Below are 19,613 nucleotides of genomic sequence, written 5' to 3' on the forward strand. Positions count from 1 at the left end.
GTGATTAAAGTACAATTGTATTCACTAGTAAAATGCTCTGCAGATTTTACACTGATGTTTCATTCATACAACCCAGGTTGTGGCAAACACATGAGACTGATATATGCACTCATGTGCTTTGGAGTATGTATTTTCCACGCATGTTGAGCAGTCTGGCTCATATGGATTAAAATCAACATTACCCAACTTCATAGGCTAGGGTAGGCTTCCTCAACCAGGGCTTCATGAAATCTTGCGGTTTCTTGAGGGCCCTGGGCAGGTTTCCTCAACAGGTGGGAGTTCATTAATTTTTTATACATTTTTAAAACTCGCTAAGCATTTACTGGGTGATATCACCATATACGTCAGGTCGACCCATTCCCCCACCCCCAATAGTCACTGATGTGCCTGGAAGGGGTGGGAAGGGCAGAGGGCCCAGGTGGGCATATCCACAGCTCTGCTTCCCAACCATATTCTGGGGGGTTTCACGCAGCCAGAGGAATGTTTCAGGGGTTTCTCAACGGCACAAAAGTTGAGAACGGACGCGCCAGGGTAACCCATCTAGCCCGCTCCCCCAACAAAACCCCGACGCTGTGGCATCGGGCCGAAGCCAGCCTAGGGAGGTGGCGTCTCTTGCAGCGGCCTCCAGCGAAGAGGAAAAGCCCCACTCGCTCTCTAAAGCCCCTCAGCGCCCCTAGCCGCGAAGCCATGCCGGTTCCGTTCAACGGGCGCCACGCCCAGGCTGCTCTCAGGGGACTGGCCCTCCCCCGCCCCTTCCTTCTAGCCCGCTCGTCTCGCTCATGCGCCCCTCGCAGGAAACGTCACTTCCGGTGCGGCGGGAGAGCGGCGCCGGAAGCGGGTGCTGCTGGCTAACGGACCTGGTGGTGTAGCCGGGGCGGCCGCGGGGCACCATGGTGGAGGTGAGGGGGTGGCAGCGCCTTTCCGGGGTTCGCGGGTCTCTTCTTCGGTCTCCGTGCCTTCTGGAGGCGGCCGGCCCTTGCGCCTTGGGCTTCGTGCGTGTCTTTGGCGGAGAGCGAAACGCGCTGGGAGAATCTTTCCCTTACCAGTTTGGGTGAAGAGAATCGGGGCGGGGGGACTGAGGGAGGGTAGTTTGGGGAAGAGGACGGGGTCTTTTGGCGTGACTAAGGCATGGGTTTTCCTGGGCGGCTTCATCACAGGCATACAATTTGTAGCCATTAGGATACTTGATATTGACTTGTTAGGGCTCAGTTAAGGTGAGAGAGTCCTTTCACACGTCAAGCATTTAATCTGCTGAGCGAGGTTGTATTTTCTTCTTTTACTGTTGCCGGGAATTATTGTCCTCATTTTGGTTGTATTTGGCCTCAGAGGTGCCACGGTCTATATCTTTTGTATTTAACTGCTGTTTGATCCTGCTAGGGTACAATCTGTGCTTACACTGAAATGGATTTTAATCAATAAAACTTGTATCACAATAATTGTGTTAGTCCTTACGTATTTGTTTCAATAGACTAACACTGCTGTCTCTAGAGTTTCACTAGATTCAGTAGCAGAGGAGGGAGCCAGAACTTTACCAAAAGCATATCCTCCGAGTGAAGGTGGTTTTTATTTCTGTCCCTGGCATCTCCACTTTAAAAATAATCCCTCATTTTGCAATTAGGCAACCTGACACTTTGCTCCCCGAAATGCCTTGCACCAGAACTCTGGTGGGTAGAAATGGGATTGAATATTGGAAGAGCAATATTAGTTGGTATCTGATCTATGAAAGTTGTTAATCAAGAATTATGAGTCCTGTTTATTTCCATAGATACACACAAATGGGTTTTTTTGTGTTATTTTGGCCATGTCCTCTTAGTACTGCCAAGAACAATTGGAGCATCTGGGGAACAGTTTACAGTTTTTTTATGTCTCATAGTGTCCTGGTAGTTTCTTCAGGATGGCTGGAGTCTTAAGAGAGAAGGGTGATGGCGATTGTCTGGCAAGCCCTTCTGCCAAAACACAAAGCTAATGCTGTTGCAGAACTCCAAAGGCAAACAGTGCTATGCTCCTTCCACTGTGACATGAATACAAAGAATGTGTTGCACATCCTGTCCACTCATTGAAGATGGAAATTAAAGGTTGCTAACCTGGTTAAAGTAAATTGCCAAATAGTGCCTTTTATAAGGACCTTCAGTAGACAACATCTCCAACACACTTTCCTGACTTGCAGCTATTATCTGAAATTCTAACAACAGAGAAACCTAAAGAAGCCTGTAAAACTAGCAAACATTCTAGATCATTAACTCACCTTCAGTGCTAAGGAAACACAAAGAGCAAAGGAAAAGATGTCCGCTTGGCAGCAAGTGGAATAAATTGCAGCAAATGGGATGAACACATTCCAATGGCTGTCTTCTTGATCAGAAAGAAAGATCTGCTGGGCATTATTCAAACTATATCCGTATATTTTTGATTTATTTGAAAGTCTTTCAAACAGACAGCATTCTTACTTATAGTGCAGTGATGTAAGAATGAAGATATGTTTGGGATATAGAATGGATGAAAGTGTATTTACCTATGAACAAATTATACCCTTTGTAATTAAAACTATCTGGAATCCAGTTCTGATTGTGCTCTTAGGTACCTTCTTGTATTCTTAGGTGCTCCCAAAGTTTCTCCTTTTGATTGTATCTCCTGCATCTAGATGTGGGTGTTCACTTTAGTAGTTATGGATAGTAGCCACTGATGGAGCTCTCCTCCATTAATTTGTCTAATTCCATTTTAAAATTGTCTATTCTTATAGCTATCACTTATTTACTAAAGAAGCCCTATTTTTCCTGTATCTGTTGCCTGTCAACATCATTTGGGTGTTCATATTTTCTAGTATCATTGGGTATTCATATTTTCTAGTATTATGGGAAAGGGAGGAAAAATTTATGTTCATTTTCTCCACTTCTATCATAAAGCAGTCTTTAAGACAGACCATAAGTGCCACTTATTGAGAGTGGTCTCTTATTGCAAATTTCTTTGCTTCTTTTTCTGATTCATTGTATTTCTGGTGGGTAGATATGCAAGAAAAACACTTTGTTACATTATTTCAGATTATTCAAGTGTTTGTGTATCTCATTCTGTTGGATATCCATTAATTCAGTTAGAAAAAATATATAGCATCATCAGCATTGTAAGAGTGTAACCTGAGCAAGCAAAATGAAACCTCCAAGCCCCCAGGAAATTTGCCATCACAGAAGCAAAGAAAATTTTGAGGAAGGGGAAGTTTGTCGTGCGCATAGTGTGAAATTTATTTTTCAAAGTGTTTTGCAAGAATGGTGGTTGAATCCAATTTAAATTTCTGTGGGCAGAAGGAGGGGTAATATTTTTATCAATTTCACACTCCTGAGGCCCTCTGATTTCCCTAAAGCTGTTCCTGGAGGTTCCCCACTCTTTCAGGAGCAACCTTAGGCGGATGAGTGGACAGGAATTGTCAAAAAATCTCCACCTCCTTGTTTCTCTGTAGAAATTCTAGATAGGGTCCAAGTCATTACATTCACTTTAAAACAAAGTTGCTTTGATGTTGCATAGGTTCAAAGGTACGCAATGTATTTCTCAGGACAGGGAAAATATGATGGAAGATTGATTTTCTTATTTGAAAATCAAATTCCCATTCCCATATGCTGAATATAATGAGTTCTTTGTTAAGGGCAGTTGCATTAAAATATTCCAATATCACAAAATTATTTTAGACTGTTAATATTACCATAGATCAAAAAAATTCAAAATCTAGTTCATGGGTGTAACACTAACATCTGTTAAAATAATTAAGCAACAAGTGGTAGTGACTTTGAGCCAATATAAAATGAACACCAGTCTTGTGATCTTGGGCAAACATCAAAGTAGCAGATCATGTTTAACATTCTGTAAATAATATGTGTTTGTTTTTTTATCCAGTTTTTTTATGGTGGCAGTAATTTAGAGCAGCTCCGTCCTCTCAATATACATGAAATATGACTTGTTATATTGGCGGTGAAAAGCTTTGGGCCCAGATCACCTTAGAATGGAAAACAGACTGTTGACCCTGAAACATTCCTTTAAGTCCTTGATCTTGTCATCCTTCACAAAGCAAGAAACAGTTACCTTTACAGTTCATTGGGAACGTAGGGTCAGAACCAAGCATCATTTTAGCATTGATCCTTTAGTGTATACTGTTGCAAAGTAAACACTAGACTGAAGCCAAGGATTCAATCCCATGCTTTATTCATGTGTCCTTGAAATGTTGCTGTTTTTCAAATGGATGAGGGGAAAAAATAACTATGTCTTATACTGGAAAACAGAACAAAGGCAAGGCATAACAAAGGAATGCTATATTTTATTAAAATAATTTGTTGCCCAGTACTGCTACTAATATATATTACATGTTTTTAAATCTCCATTTACCTTTTAGTGTTTTTGTACTGTTATGTTAAAAGCATTTTAAGTTCCTTTTCTCAACTGCTTGTATCAGCTTATGTTGAAAAGATTTCCCCAAAACAAAATAAATAAAATTACATGAAAGTACCTCAGAACAACCAATAAAACATCAGCCAAATGTGAGCTGAAATAGAGGCTTTGTGGAATGTGTTAGAGGTCCTCAGAAAAGTGGTTATGGGACAACTCTTTGCCCCATTCCAGAGTCTAAAGGCCTAAGTAGTAAAGATCCGGTTCCTAGTTTGTGGCTATTCCAGCCTACCACAGAGAAGGCATTCATAGCAGAGCTTGATCTCCTGCCTGTGGCTGACACACAGATTGCTATAAATTTAATTTATTAACTTAAACCCCATAATCAGTAATGCAACTGGAAGACCATGCTGCCTCATAATATTGGCTGCCTCATAAGCCAAGCCCAAATTTGTGATTCTGTGTCTTTTATCAACTTATTTCTCTCTTGTTTAGGAAGTGCAGAAGCATTCTGTGCATACCCTTGTGTTCAGGTCTTTGAAGAGAACTCATGATATGTTTGTGGCAGACAATGCCAAGCCTATAGCATTGGATGACAAAAGGTAAGACTGCTCCCAAACTATTGGTATATTTGATGTTGTACCCTAGTGTAGAATTGTAATGCAGGTCCCTTTATCTGTTTTCCCATAATTGAACCACCCTTAGAAATGAGGCTCTGGAGGATTTGAGTTATTGTTGGGCTGACTTTGCTTACAGAGATGGGAGAAGCTGGAAGTTAGGTTGTGTTCCTCCAGACACCACGCTGTAGAAAAATTATGAGCTCCAGTAATATCACTGTTGCCTTAAATGTGGGTAAAATGAATGTGAAGTAGCATGTGAATCTGAACTCATATCTATGCCATCAAGGATTGTTTTGCTTATTTGAATAGAATAATATCTCAAAAACATTAATAAAATATTTTCTTAAACAGCCACAAAATAAAGATGTCAGTAAAACTTCATACAGAGTATAGTTCTGTGCTGCACATGCCTGTACTGAAGGAAAATGCTCGAGAGAAGGGTTCTCACAATGCCATTGATTCCTATGGTCATAAGCAGTATCTTCAAAATCAAGGTATGGGGATAATTTCCATTATGTTCTAGAAAGCTCTTTATCATTTGATTACTAGTTCTTTTATACAAAAAATTCACATTCAGTAATAGTAATTTATGTTAGTTTGTGGTAAGCTACAAGCTTTTCAGTTTCTTATTCAGGGCATATCCAGCACTTGTTACATGGTTGAAATATTTATGTGTGTACTGCCTTAATAGCATTTATAAGGTAAACCGTATAAACATTGGCTATGCATGATTTATAATGAAAATATACCTGGGAAAATATACCTGGGTATGTTTAGGGACCAGATTCATTGATTGGCATCGCTATGAATCAGTAATGAATCTCTTTCTATATAGGAGAAGATAACGAATATTTGATAACAGGAACACACCCATATCCTCCAGGACCCGGTAAGTAATCTTTTGAACAAACTTGTGTTAAGTAAAAGTGCATACTAGCATAAAATAAATTTTAAAAGAGTGCACGATCTTTAGGTTCATGGATGCACTACTTAATGGTTTGGAATATTCTTTATTGACTTTAGTGAATTTCTTGCATTATGTAAGTCCCCTTGTGTTGAAATGTGTTTGAACTTCTAAAACATTTTTCCCTTAAAACTTTTTGAGTAGCTGAAATGAATTTATTCTCTTATGGAAAATATACCAGATATTTCCATTCTGCAAGTTAGGGAAAATGGAGACAAATATAGAAATACATCCTCTTGAAAGAGTTAGATATTTTCAAGTGGTATCTTAAATGAGTTATGGAGGTTTTGCTTTGCGGTTTCCCATGCAGAAACCCGTTCAGGTGAACTGAAGCTTTATGAGATTCACTGCAACCACTATTGCTATTTGTGCAGATGTCATCATGTTTCCAAAAGTGTGAAACAAATTTCTTGGTTTCAGTAGAATTAGGCTAGCAAGATCAGCAGAACAATCTTGCTTGAACTATAAATCAGCCCAAAATGAATTTTGACAGGATCACAGTGATTGATGCATGAGATTAAGAATATTTTACACATCTTAGTGTGGTTATATATTAGGAATAATTACATAAGAATTTATTTGCTGACAAACCATTGTTAAATTACTTTTGGTTTGGTTGAGCTTTGTTGTAACAGGGTGTATTTTCTTCCTTACAAGGAGTGGCCTTGACAGCAGACACTAAAATCCAGAGGATGCCTAGTGAGTCAGCCGCTCAGTCTTTAGCTGTGGCACTACCGCCTTCTCAATCCAAGTAAGATTTTATTTTTAGTCATCAAATAAGTTTAATAAGGAGAAACTGGCTATGTCACAGATGCCAGTATAGTACAGTTAAGAGTACCTGTGGAGAGGGTGTTTCATGACTGACATGCCATCACAGAAGAAAGTTTGTTTTGCATGGCTTTCCATCTTATTTCAGATAACAGTGGCTCACCAAATAGGGTCTTCTATGATGACTTCAGTAATCAGGTTGGTTTGTATGAGAGTAGACAGCCCTTCCGATATCCTGTTCCAGGACTATAAAGGTCGTAACCATCAAAACTAGGGAATCAAACCAGATTTATAATAATATAATAAATTTTGATTTCTAAACTACCCTTCTGAATCGCTCAGGGTGGGTAGCTACTGTAAAATCAGCATACAAAGTTAAAAATTAAAAACATTCCAGTTATATAGCTATTTTAAATTTAGAGTTTCTTCTGTGGATCAGGATTGAACCTGATCTAAAGTCTCTTGGTTGTGTTATTCCTGAATAAAACGTCCACTAGCTGAAGTTTATAAGCTGCCTTCAAAGGCAGCGGCATCTAAATCACATTGCAATAGTCTCCCCTTGGCGTGCTTACAATTCAGGCATCTGTGGTCAAATCCTGTTTTGCAGTGATGGTCCATGGCTGGTGAACCAAACAAGCCACACAGGCAATCTGAGCATCCAGATCTAATATCATGCCCCTAACTGCAACAATGTTATTTTAAGGACAGTGCAGGCTCACTCCTCAATCCTTGACATGGTATAGAATTGAAGCATCAATACCTCAATCATGTCTGTATCGTGCTTCAGTTTCTTGGTTGTTATCCACCCTATTTCCATATCTAGGCATTTTTTAGACCACCTCTTTTCGGGATAATGTAAAAAAAGACATACAGATAGAATTTCATTGTGACAAATAATTTCTGGATGTTGACCTTAATTTCTAAGCACACAGTATTTATGAATATAACATAAGCATATTGCCAGTAATTGCAAGCTAAGTAGTCTGTCAAAACTTGTTATAGTACAGTGTCTTAATATTTCCTCTGCATCCACTATTTTCTGCTCTTCCAGAATAGAAGCAAACCGAACTGCTGCTGGTGTAGGTGATATATACAGACATGCTGGGATTCCTGAGCGTTCACAGCCTCCAGGTTTGAGCATGGTTAGTATGAATGGAGAACTATGTGGCAGGTTCCTCAGGTTGGATTTTAGTTTTGCACCAGGTTTCTCCGGCACTAGATTTTATTAAAAATCACAATGTATACTGCGAAGCATTATTTTAAGGGCTGTGAAGAATAATTGGATCTCTGAGACCCCGGGTACATGAATTTGTATGTAAGAGTATGTTTAATTTATAGGCTATCATGGAAGCAGGTGGGAACAAAAATTCTACATTAATGGCGAAGAAGGCTCCAACAATGCCAAAACCACAGTGGCATCCCCCATGGAAATTGTACAGAGTAAGTAGTAAATGTACTACAAAAATAAATATTGAGAAAAGAAATAGTAAATATCCAGTAGCTTTCCTAATGTCCTACCATCTGACTTTTTTCTGTCACTGTCTCGTGAGAATAACTGAGAACCTAATTCGTACTTTTGGTAAATTTTATTGTTCCTATAGACTTTATTCTAAAAAAGCTGCTGCATAAGCCAAACCAGTTTAGCAAACTGAAGCGATGTTTTTTTTTTTTTTTTAGTTTTCAGAAAAAACAATCTTGATTGTAGTATTGTTGATGATATATTGTCACACGTTTCACCTAAGTAAAGTTTAAAACTAGGACAGAGAATATCCAAGTCATAAAAGAGTTTTGGGGCTATTTTTAAGTGTGGCTCTCCAAATTGTATGTTGGTTTCGGAGACGTGGGGCGGGGGGCGTGTGAGGGTTTGGTATATGGCATGGGACATAGCGCCTTGTTGTTTGGGGATGGTTACTGTCAGTTTGCAGTTCTTTAGTATATTTTTTAAATTGTTCTTGTTCAGTTTTAAGTTGAGCGGAAAGACAGTTGAAGCTTACTGAGGCTTGTAATGCAGAAGATGGAATCTCAGTTATGGATACTACAGTGTTGTAAAATTAGAATCAGACTACTTTAATTTATGCTAAAAGGGGTAGCTGAATTGGAACAACTGCATTTGATAAAGATCTTTTTCCTATACATAATGTTCTCTGATATATATCTGTTAGTAGATTATGAGCTAAAGAGTATGTTATAACCTGTAGTTGAGACAATGCACAAACAGTGAGGTCCAACTAGTCATGAATAGTATAGTTATGGTATAAAGGTAAAGGTATCCCCTGTGCAAGCACTGGGTCATGTCTGACCCTTGGGGTGACGCCCTCTAATGTTTTCATGGCAGACTCAATATAGCTTTGGAGTTAAGCACACAAGGAGGCTAGTCAGTTTGATAGAAACTGCCTTGTTTTATGTAAGGGTTATAGCTGTACATGCTTAAGTTTTTGGTTGAAAAGCTTTAACTTGCAATATTGCCTTGTATGCCTGCAGGTTATCAGTGGTCATTTGGGCTGGGTGAGGTGTATCGCGGTAGAACCTGGCAATCAGTGGTTTGTTACTGGCTCTGCTGACAGAACTATAAAGGTAAAAGGCATTGAAAAGAATGCCTGTGATATTTATATTGTTTTTAGATACCTAAATATTTCTTAAGTAGTCCTCTATAATACATTTTATTGCTTTCTTTCGAAATCCAATATTTTGAGTTGTGCCTTGTGCCAAAACTAAAATTAGCATTGGCATTAAAATTGTCAGATTTTCTGCTTTCAAGTACAGATACTAATTATATGCTAGTTAGGTCTCAAACAACGTGGCAGACCTTTTACTGGATTTTGATGCCTTGTCATTATAGATCTGGGATCTTGCTAGTGGCAAATTAAAACTGTCTTTGACTGGCCATATCAGTACAGTTCGAGGTGTAATAGTAAGTGGGAGAAGCCCATACCTGTTCTCTTGTGGAGAAGATAAACAGGTGAAATGCTGGGATCTTGAATATAATAAGGTAAGTTTAAACTCATTGGCAATAACTTACTTTTTTCCTGCAGTTTAAAGTCCACTTAACTGAAATGTTCTTTATCTATATCAATAGGTTATTAGGCATTACCATGGTCACTTAAGTGCTGTCTATGGCTTGGATTTGCATCCAACAATAGATGTGCTTGTAACATGTAGCAGAGACTCAACTGCACGAGTAAGTAAAACAAATGATTAAGATGCATTTGAACATATTTCTATATGCAGGATGAATCTTAAATAGATGTGTTTGCTAGCTGCTTCCACTTCAAAAGCTGTGAATCTTTTTGATGTCTCATGTATGAAGATATTAGGTTAAACATAAATCTGTCTGACAAACTTGGCCTTTGGCAAAATCAGTAGATGGCTTACACAATGAGGATTTTCAAGGGATGGTAGAATTATCAGTAGTGCTAAAGCACACCCCATTTTAAAAAATGGCCCTAAAATATCAGTGTAATATGATAGTGCTGTAATGATAGTTTAAGCAGGTTCTCTGAATGCCCAGATTGTAGTTTAAATTTCTAGCCCTTTCATTCTTTGAGATATAAGGGAAAAGGCTAGAGACATTTTTAAAATAACAAAAGCTAGGAATTCAGAGAACCTGCTTGAACTATCGGTATTATACCACAGCATTGTGATATGTTGGGGCTGTTTAAAAAAATGAAATAATTTATTTTGGTGGGAAAGTGTAGGGCTTATTATTGACAGTCTAGGCATTGAAAAATGGGGTGGAGGTGGGTGAGACAAAAAAGATCAATAGAAATGATTATACACTGGGAAAAGGCTGACTCAAAGACAGCTTTCAGGAAAACATTGGGGTAAAAGAAATCTCAAAATAGCTGGGGGGAAACCGGGGCATGGGGGGGGGGTGGACAAAGTAATAACCAAAGGCACAAAAATGCATGTGAAAATCAGGGGATAAACCAAAGCAGTATGGGCCAGAACCGCTGAAAATACAGAAACGCCCGATGTTTCCATGTCCATGTGTTAAGCAGCCTTTTTAGACATTAATGCCTCCAATTATGGCATTTGGTAGTTAACTTCTGTTTTGCTAGTTTGTTGTACTGATAGACCTTAAGTGGATTACAATTTGTGTATATGAAACATTTGAATTCATTTTTCTGTCTGTGGAGAAGCTTGTGGGGGGAATGTTAAGGAACTTAGTGATAATATTTACTGTTGTGTGTGGTGTTTGCTAGGGTTGATCACTCACATTATTAAATGCTTTATGGTAGTCCTTTGTGAATGAAGGCTTACAAGTGGACCCATGGTTGCACTGCCCATAAGAGGCCTCAGTGATTAGTGGTAGTTCCTGGAGATTGTGTGACCTGGGGTATTATAAAGGGAGCAAGCACAGCATCTGTTTTGTTATAAAGAATTGGCAGCTATATCAATGCACTTCTGATTGCTTGAATTTATTTGTGTTTCATTAGATTTGGGATGTGAGAACCAAAGCCAGTGTGCATACATTGACAGGACATACAAATGCTGTGGCAACAGTGAAGTGCCAAGCAGCAGAACCACAGATTATCACAGGTATCGTGGATATTGTTTTGCAAGAAGGGTGTACCATGGAGCACCATCTTATTTCTGTAGTGCAGCCACCCCTCCCCCCCAATGATTTTATATCACTTTGAAGATGATTAGGTTTACTGTAGATGAAGCTTTTATGGGCCAGAACACAATTTTTCAGGTACAAGACATTTTGAAGAGTGGCACTGGAATGGGGAAACTGGGAAGCACAACAAAATTGAGCTGCATGGGTCTAGAGCATCTGTTACCTTAGTAATCTTCCTCAGTGTTTCTTTTTCTTATTACAGGAAGTCATGATACCACTATAAGACTCTGGGATTTAGTGGCTGGAAAAACTCGTGTCACTTTAACAAATCACAAGAAATCAGTAAGAGCCGTTGTACTGCACCCAAGACAGTAAGGTTTCTTTCATTTTATTGATGTAAAATGGCTACAATCATGAACCTCTGGAATTTATAAGAAATTGGGTTGTTTTCCTGCCCCCTTCCCATAGCTAAAGTCAAAGATCTGAGGAGGAGCTTCTCATGAAACACTTGCTCTTTTAGCATTATGACTGAACTACTTTTTAAGACAAGGTTTTGTTTTAGATGTTCTTAGCTCCATCAAACTGCTTTTTAACTATAAGACTACACATCCTGTTTGTAAAATTACAGTACAATTATGTTCCAAGTTAATTGTAACCTAAGCCTAGTGGGTTTACACTGTAGTAACTCTGCCTAGGACTGTGAAAGTCCTTTATACTTGTTCTTAAATTTTCTTGCTTACTTAAGAGCCAGCTTGGTGTAGTGGTTAGGAGTGCGGACTTCTAATCTGGCGAGCTGGGTTTGAGTCCATTCTCCCCCACATGCAACCAGCTGGGTGACTTTGGGCTCACCACAGCACTGATAAAGCAGTTCTGACCAAGCAGTTATATCAAGGCTCTCTTAGCCTCACCTCCCTCACAGGGTGTCACTTGTGGGGAGAGGAAAGGGAAGGCGAATGTAAGTCTCTTTGAGACTCCTTTGGGTCGAGAAAAGCTGCATATAAGAACCAACTCTTCTTCTAAGACTCCAAACCCCAGGAGTTGCTTGATCATGCAGAATATGGTTGGGAAGCATAACTGTGTACACGCCCACTCAGGCCCTGTCCCATTCCCACCCTCTCTCCAGGCTCATTATTGGCCATTTTGGGAGGGGGGGGGGAATGAGTTGACATGACCATATATTATCATGCCACCTGATTAACAAATTTTAAAAATATATTAAAATTAATTAACTCCCACCAATTCATGAAACCCTGGTTGAGAAAGTTTGGAATAGACCAGTTGTTTCAGTCTATGCAGTTATATGCTAAGCATGTAGCAAAAATCTTTAGAGCTGGTGTAGTAACAAAAATGATAGAATAGTTGTAGAAAAGCGTTGTGTAATGTCCTATGGAACAGGAAACTAGTTGCACTTGAAGTATGGCTGGATCCAGAGAAATGTGACCCTCAGTTTTCTGTGCCCCATGTAGAGTGCCATCCAAAACAGAGTTCTAAGCCCATTGACCTCAGTGGATACAAAAAGGGGTGCAGCTCTACTTAGGATGGCGCTGATGGTCCTTTAATCCTCCCCAAAGCTGTTCCTGAAATTGTTATCTTGTGAGGCAGCATTTGATATGATGCAGTATTTGCAGCCAGAAAGAAAAAAATTAGCATGTGCCCATTGGCCTGCACGCCAGTACCTTCTACTTGCACTTGGGGTCCTTGGTTGGGAATCTTACCACTTACACATGGCTTTTATCATGGTAACATTTAAAGAAAAATTAAGCCTGAGGACGATTATTTCAGCTAACTCAGTCTTTCTCAACCAGGGTTTTGTGAAACCCTGGGGTTTCTCAATGGCCCAGGAAGGGTTTCCCAAATGAGTGGGAGTTGATGAATTTTTAATATATACTGTATTTCAAAATTTGTTTCACATTTATCAGGTGATATGACTGTATATGGTCATCTCAACCCGTCCCCTCCTCCTCAAATAACCAATGATGAGCCTGGCGGAGGTAGGAAGCAGAGGGGCTGTGGTTAGGTGTGTATACAGCTATGCCTTCCAACCATATTCTGCATAATCATGCCACTTCTGGGGGTTCTTGAAGCCTGAAGAATGTTTCAGGGATTTCTCAATGGTAAAAAAGCTGAGATAGACAGAGTTAACTAGTGCTTACATTGACAGAAATATTTTCATTCTCTCTGCATGCTTAGACAGCTATAATAAAATGGTCTATTAACATTATTAATGATATATACTGTCATCTTTGGTCAGTCACATTATTTACAGAATATTTTCTGATTCTAAACACAACTCTTGTTACAGGTACACATTTGCATCTGGTTCTCCAGATAACATTAAACAGTGGAAGTTCCCTGATGGAAACTTCATCCAAAACCTTTCTGGTCATAGTGCTATTATCAATACACTGGCTGTGAATTCAGATGGAGTTCTTGTGTCTGGAGGTACAGTTGGAATATTACAAGTAGTTTGTATAGGGTTGGGCATTTTGAGCAATCAAAAAGTTGGTCATAATTTTAAAACTAATCATCAATATATATGCTTATTAACAATAGGTAATTATTAGCCCAGTTCAGTTGCCCGCTCCCCCACATGCAGCCAGCTTGGGCTCACCACAGCCCTGATAAAGCTGTTCTGACTGAGCAGTAATATCAGGGCTCTCTCAGCTTCACCCACCTCACCGGGTGTCTGTTGTGGGGGGAGGAAAGGGAAGGTGTTGGTAAGCCAGTTTGAGATTCCTTCTGATAGAGAAAATTGGCCTTCATCTTCTTCTTAAAAAATCAAAACAACCCTGTCCTGAGAATTTTTTAAAAAGCACTGTAAGTGTCTTATTTGCTGGGGCTTTTAATGATGAGCTTCAGTTGTTTTCTTGGAGTGGATGGCTAATTAGCTTTGCTGTATTATAGGGAGATTTAATTGAGGAATGTAAACTGGCCAAGGCAAAAGGGAAAAGTGGGATTTAAGCAACTGGCCAAATAAACAATAATGAACAATGCCGGGAAAAGTTTCTACAAATGTGAAAATTTTCTGAACAGTTAACTTTTATCCTGGAAAAAAAAATCGAAAATGCTTCTTTGTAGATGAATCCAGCTTTAGATAGTGACTAGCCAGGCTTTGGTATGCTGCTAGGTTTGCCCCAACTGTTGTATGATGCAAAGGACATTCACATCTTCTCTTCCTGACAAATAACATGGCGAAATTTTTTTAACTTATGCTACCTCCTTCACAATGACATTTCTGCCTTCACTGAATATTTGTTTGAAGTCAGGTATCAGGCAGTTGGTTAACAGTGTTTGATGAAATTATTAGCATGCCAAGTCTAAGTTTGGATAAGTAGGATCTTTCTTCCTTCTTAGGTGTGCTCTGTGTGAGGGATCCGCAAAGACTTTTCCAAACACGTGGGCCCACTTAGTAAGCGGGAGTGAACCAACAATAGCAAATGACACCAGTGTTGAAAGAACACTGGCTCCCAGTTGAAATGTAAAGTGCCGCTTTTAACTTTTCAAAGCCTTAAGCAGTCTGGGCCCACCGTGTCATGTGAACCTCTTTGTGCACAACGTTAATCAGGAAGGGCCTTGCTCCAAATTCTGTCATCTAGGTTCAGATTGGAAATTAAGAGCAGGGCCAATTTTAGTAACTATGCTCCTGTTACAGAACTCATTCCCAAGGGAAGCTCATGCCATTGTGGAAACAGTTTTTATTATTCCAGAAAACGTTTTAGGGAATAGCAATTAATATTTAACAGTTGTGTCAGCTGCTGTTCATTAGTTGTTGGAGGCTGTTGTAGGATTCTGTTTTAGATTTTGGAGTTTAGGGTGATTTCCGTGGCTTCTGCCTTCAGGGTTCCTTGTGGGCAACTCATGGGATATAAGAACAGACTAAACTATTAATTTGCATTATTATAAAATTCACTTAAGTTTCCAGGCCTGTGCTAGCTTTCTAGGTTCCTTCTGGCATCTCTTATTAACTCTTCATTCAGTGTGGATCTACTCAGCCCTTATATATGTCTGAATAATGGATAGAGTTTTATAGTGTTTCGTCCAGTTAAACAAAGCTGTCATATTTGCCCCCTGGCTCATGCCATGTTTGGATTTCAGGATTTTGCCTTTCAGGATTTTGCGAACATGAATTTTAAGAACTCTGATTACAGCTTTCTCAGTAATAGCAGATCTACAGGTTTTGTGTATGTATAATGCCATGTTGTTGTTTTTTAGCTGACAATGGCACTATGCATCTTTGGGACTGGAGAACTGGATATAACTTCCAAAGGGTACATGCAGCTGTACAGCCAGGCTCATTGGACAGTGAATCTGGAATATTTGCTTGTGCGTTTGATCAATCAGAAAGCAGATTGCTTACTGCTGAAGCTGATAAAACTATAAAAGTCTACAGAGAAGATGATACTGCGGTATGAAAAAAAGTTCCTTATAATATTTTGTATACTGCACCAAGCCCATTGAGGGGAGGGGTGGTAATAGAAACCCCATTAGATATATATAGTATAAGGTCTTTAAGTTTTATCTATAACCTAGGATTAGGATACTTGAAGGAAAGTATGCTGGAAAAGTCATGCTGAAATACTTTCCTTTACGTATTAACTAAACAGGCAGCATGTCTACTTCTCTTGCAAACACATATTAATGGAATAGAGAAATCTCAAACAGCCATCACTGTAAACTGAAATCTGTTTGGTCCTTGTGTTGCGGCCTTCCAACAACCAAGTGAAATAACACTTTAAATTTCATTATCCAAAGCCTGTATAGCCTAGCTGTGAGAGGGATTCCGCCTGTATTCTTGTCATGTGGGTTAAATCTAAGCAGCATTTACATAGATAAAGAAGGAGGGGATGGGTCAACTTTGTCCACCCAAAAGGCTGTACTGGGGATTGTGGGATATGCACGAATAAAACCCCATCTAACCAAGGGATTTGAGCAAGACTTAAGTGAAAAAGTGTAACTGAAAGGACAGTAATATTTGCATCCTAGTGCTGGAAAAGAATGCCATTCCTTTGAAAATCAGAGTGTTCCAGGCATGTTGGATCCACAGAATGAGTGAGATAATGGGTAGGATTGAAAGGTATCCTCCCCCTAATGGAAAAGAGAATAACACCTCTAGCTCAAACTCTATTGATATGGTACCCTTTAGCAGTACAAACCCTGTTTGTTTAAAGGTCAGAAGCTCTCTATGTTATTTATCTGGAATCACAGATCAAAGGAAATGGATGTTGGCATGATTGTATATTTCACCTGATCGTATGCCTTTCCAACTTCAGTGAGATTTTGAACGTGCAAAATCCAGCTCCTTTTCCCTTCATAAACAAACCAGGGGCTGGAAGTAATCCTGTGTGTCTCACTTCAGTGCATTTCTGCTCCCATTAAAGTTGCCAGAGAAGCAGAACATTGATTTGGAATACTGTCATCAAATCCCTGCTTAGCCTGTAATTAACTGAAGTCTCATTCTGCCATCTGTAGAAAAGAAATAATGGCTTCCCTTGTGAGGATTTTCTTTAGATAAAGTCTGACTCCTGTATCTCTGTGTGCAGGCTTTACGCATGTGTTTTTGACTCTATGATGCATACTTCTGGCACTATTTTATTTAACTAAAACTGATTCTTCCCCCAAACACAATATTACTTTTCTTTTTGTCCTTTTAAACTGGGGGAAGAATAGTGTGAGGCTGCATGTCATGTGGGATTGCAATATAAAATACACTGTAGTTGATATAAAACATGAGACCATTGCTTGTGTAGAACTTACAGAGCAGGCTAGAATCTTGATATGCGTATTTTTAATGCTTTCTAGACTGAAGAAACTCACCCTGTCAGCTGGAAACCAGAAATCATCAAGAGAAAACGATTTTAATGAGAATCCACCTGCATAGCTGTGCCATAATCCTGACTCTGACTAGGACTACAAAACCTGAACTCTGCTAAAGTCATTGCTTTGTTCCATTTACAGTTTTTATATTACATATGGCTTCCCTCTAGGATTTGTCCTGATCTCAGAAAATCAGATGCAGCTGTTAGGCTCCTTGGAAGAAGTCAGAGTTTGTTTTTCATAAAATGGTAATGTGCTGGTGATTGATTAGCCACAAAATGTGTGCTTGTCATTCTGTGCGCACAAGGTGATGCAAATCTTTTCCCTCTCTGTACCTGTCTCCACCCTTCTGCTGGAGAATTAAATATTTGGAACTATGAAGAGGATTTATTTTACTTGGGGTGATGACGCTGAAGTATCAGACAGGCAAAGAAGAAAGGTCCATTGTATTAATGTTTTTATCTCCTTAATACAATGAACTGAAACACACAAAAATGGAAAGTTCATTTCTACTTTGTTCCTGGGCTTCAACAACTAAGATGCAGAACTGAACTTCTGTGCTTTAATGTGGTGAATGTGTTTTGTTCTGTTTCACAGCCATGGTTTTATTTTTGCTTTTCCCATATCAGAATTCTGTGTAAACTTTTAATGAAATAACCTCTAAAACATTTTATGCCTGTTCTGTCTCCTTTTTTCAGCATTACTTTGCAAAAGTATTTAAACAATGACAAACTACTGCTACTCAAAAGAGGCTAAAAGAGCAGCTCTGCAACAACATATTCTTAGCATAGGATCCAGAAACCACGAAGGACAGCTAGAAAGTGGTTCTGCCATAGAATTGGGAGTGAGGCAGGGTTACTGGTGCTGCTTTCTGACTGCAGTCCTTGGCATTGTATGGAATCTTCTGTTGAGTTCCCTGACCTCCAGGAGCCACTCTTCAACGTTTGTACAGAGCTGTACTGAAACAGGAGGCTAGCGAAGCCTGGATGCGCTCTTTGGATCCCTTATATTGTTCGGCAAGCCAGCCTGAGATGAATGCATCACAATGCTCTCATTTTAACTGTTTTGCTCTTGTCCTGCCTGCAGAAATCACACTTGTCTTTAGTATCTATATACTGTTATAATAATGTTATCAAGATTTGTTTGACCGCTCCCTGTTAATATTGTAAGTGACATTTGAGGTTTGTAGCATTGACTGTTATCAAAACTAATTGCTATAATAAGTCCGGAACTAGTAAGCTGTCATTAACTTACCCAAGAGTTATGCATTTTTGTTGCAGATAATGTATTTCACAGGTGGCAATAATTAAATATAGCAGTAGAAAAGAACAAGAGTCCAGTAACACCTTAAAGACTAACACAATTTGTGGCAGAGTCACAAAATGTGAGTACATCTGTCTTTATAATTTGAACGGAAACCGATTTCAGATACTGAATAACAATAGCAGGCGTGATTGGATTAGATGTGATATGCATAGGAGTAGTAAGCATGGAGAAATCATTATTGATATTGAGACAGGAAACCTAGGTTTCTGTTTAGTCCAGGACGATGCATTACCTTGAGTTTCATTACCACTTGAAATTCAGCAGTCTCTCTAATATCCCTTTGAAATTCCTTTGTAAGAGAACTGCCATTCTTAGGTCAGCAACTGAGTGTCTGGGAAGGTTAAAGTGTTCCCCCTGTTTTTTTTTTAATGTATTGGTTTCTAACATCAGACTTATGCCCAAATTATGCTTTGTCACAAGGACTGGTCTGTTTGTCTGATGTAGAGGGTCACACATGATGGCATAAAACACATAAGAAGATGAGCAGAAGTATGAACCTGAGATGGAATGAATGTTGCTGGGTCCACTGACTGTGGTGTTAGGACAGTGAAGTTGGTACCAGAATCCATGTGACTCTTGCTGTTTTCTAGTACCTCACAAGTGTTTGCTACTGTTATGATGCTGTTGGTTTTTGTGTGTGTGGTTGTTCTTAAATATGCCATCTAAAAATAGCTTCACCTTTTTCTTGATACTTTAATATATGCTGAAATTAAGCATCTAGAAGCTGTGATCCAAAGCATGTATACCTCGAGGTAAGTTCTATTGAAATTACTAAAGCTTTTTTCTTAAATAAGTGTGCTTAGGTGTTGTGGTATAACTTTTAATTGAAACAATTGAAATCACCTTTGAATCTACACATTTTATTTACTCTGTATCCCAGCTTACTCCCAAATCAGCTTATATTGTTCTCCTCTCCTCTGATTTTAACCTCACAATACCCAGTGATGTAGGTTAGGCTGTGTTATTGGCCGAAGCTCACCCAATAAGCTTAGGTGGGAATTCACACCTGTATTTCCCAGATCCTAGTCTTATACTACACCAAGACACAACTCAAAAAACAACCCTTTGGTTGGATGCACATATGCTCTTTCAATGTGGATATTGCTTGTCTCCTATTGGAAGAGTTGTGAAAGTAAATCAAAGTAAATTTACTTGTGATAGTAAATCAAAGTATATTCTTCTACCTATGTTCTGG

The 19,613-nt window shown here is 39.2% G+C and overlaps 1 protein-coding gene across 1 annotated transcript; it reads left to right on the forward strand.

The window, feature by feature from the left end:
* The first annotated feature begins 786 nt into the window (after nt 1-786).
* On the forward strand, nt 787-17,760 carry PLRG1 (pleiotropic regulator 1). Its single transcript, XM_077300053.1, has 15 exons — nt 787-899; nt 4,861-4,967; nt 5,337-5,479; nt 5,821-5,874; nt 6,607-6,700; nt 7,769-7,859; nt 8,056-8,157; nt 9,199-9,291; nt 9,557-9,706; nt 9,794-9,895; nt 11,154-11,256; nt 11,541-11,649; nt 13,581-13,720; nt 15,491-15,684; nt 17,078-17,760. The coding sequence occupies exons 1-15, from the start codon at nt 891-893 to the stop codon at nt 17,135-17,137; spliced, it is 1,551 nt and encodes a 516-aa protein (XP_077156168.1). The 5' UTR covers nt 787-890; the 3' UTR covers nt 17,138-17,760.
* The last annotated feature ends 1,853 nt before the right edge of the window (nt 17,761-19,613 follow it).

Source organism: Paroedura picta, chromosome 10 (genome assembly GCF_049243985.1).
Source record: "Paroedura picta isolate Pp20150507F chromosome 10, Ppicta_v3.0, whole genome shotgun sequence".
In the NCBI taxonomy this organism is placed as follows: Eukaryota; Metazoa; Chordata; class Lepidosauria; order Squamata; family Gekkonidae; genus Paroedura; species Paroedura picta.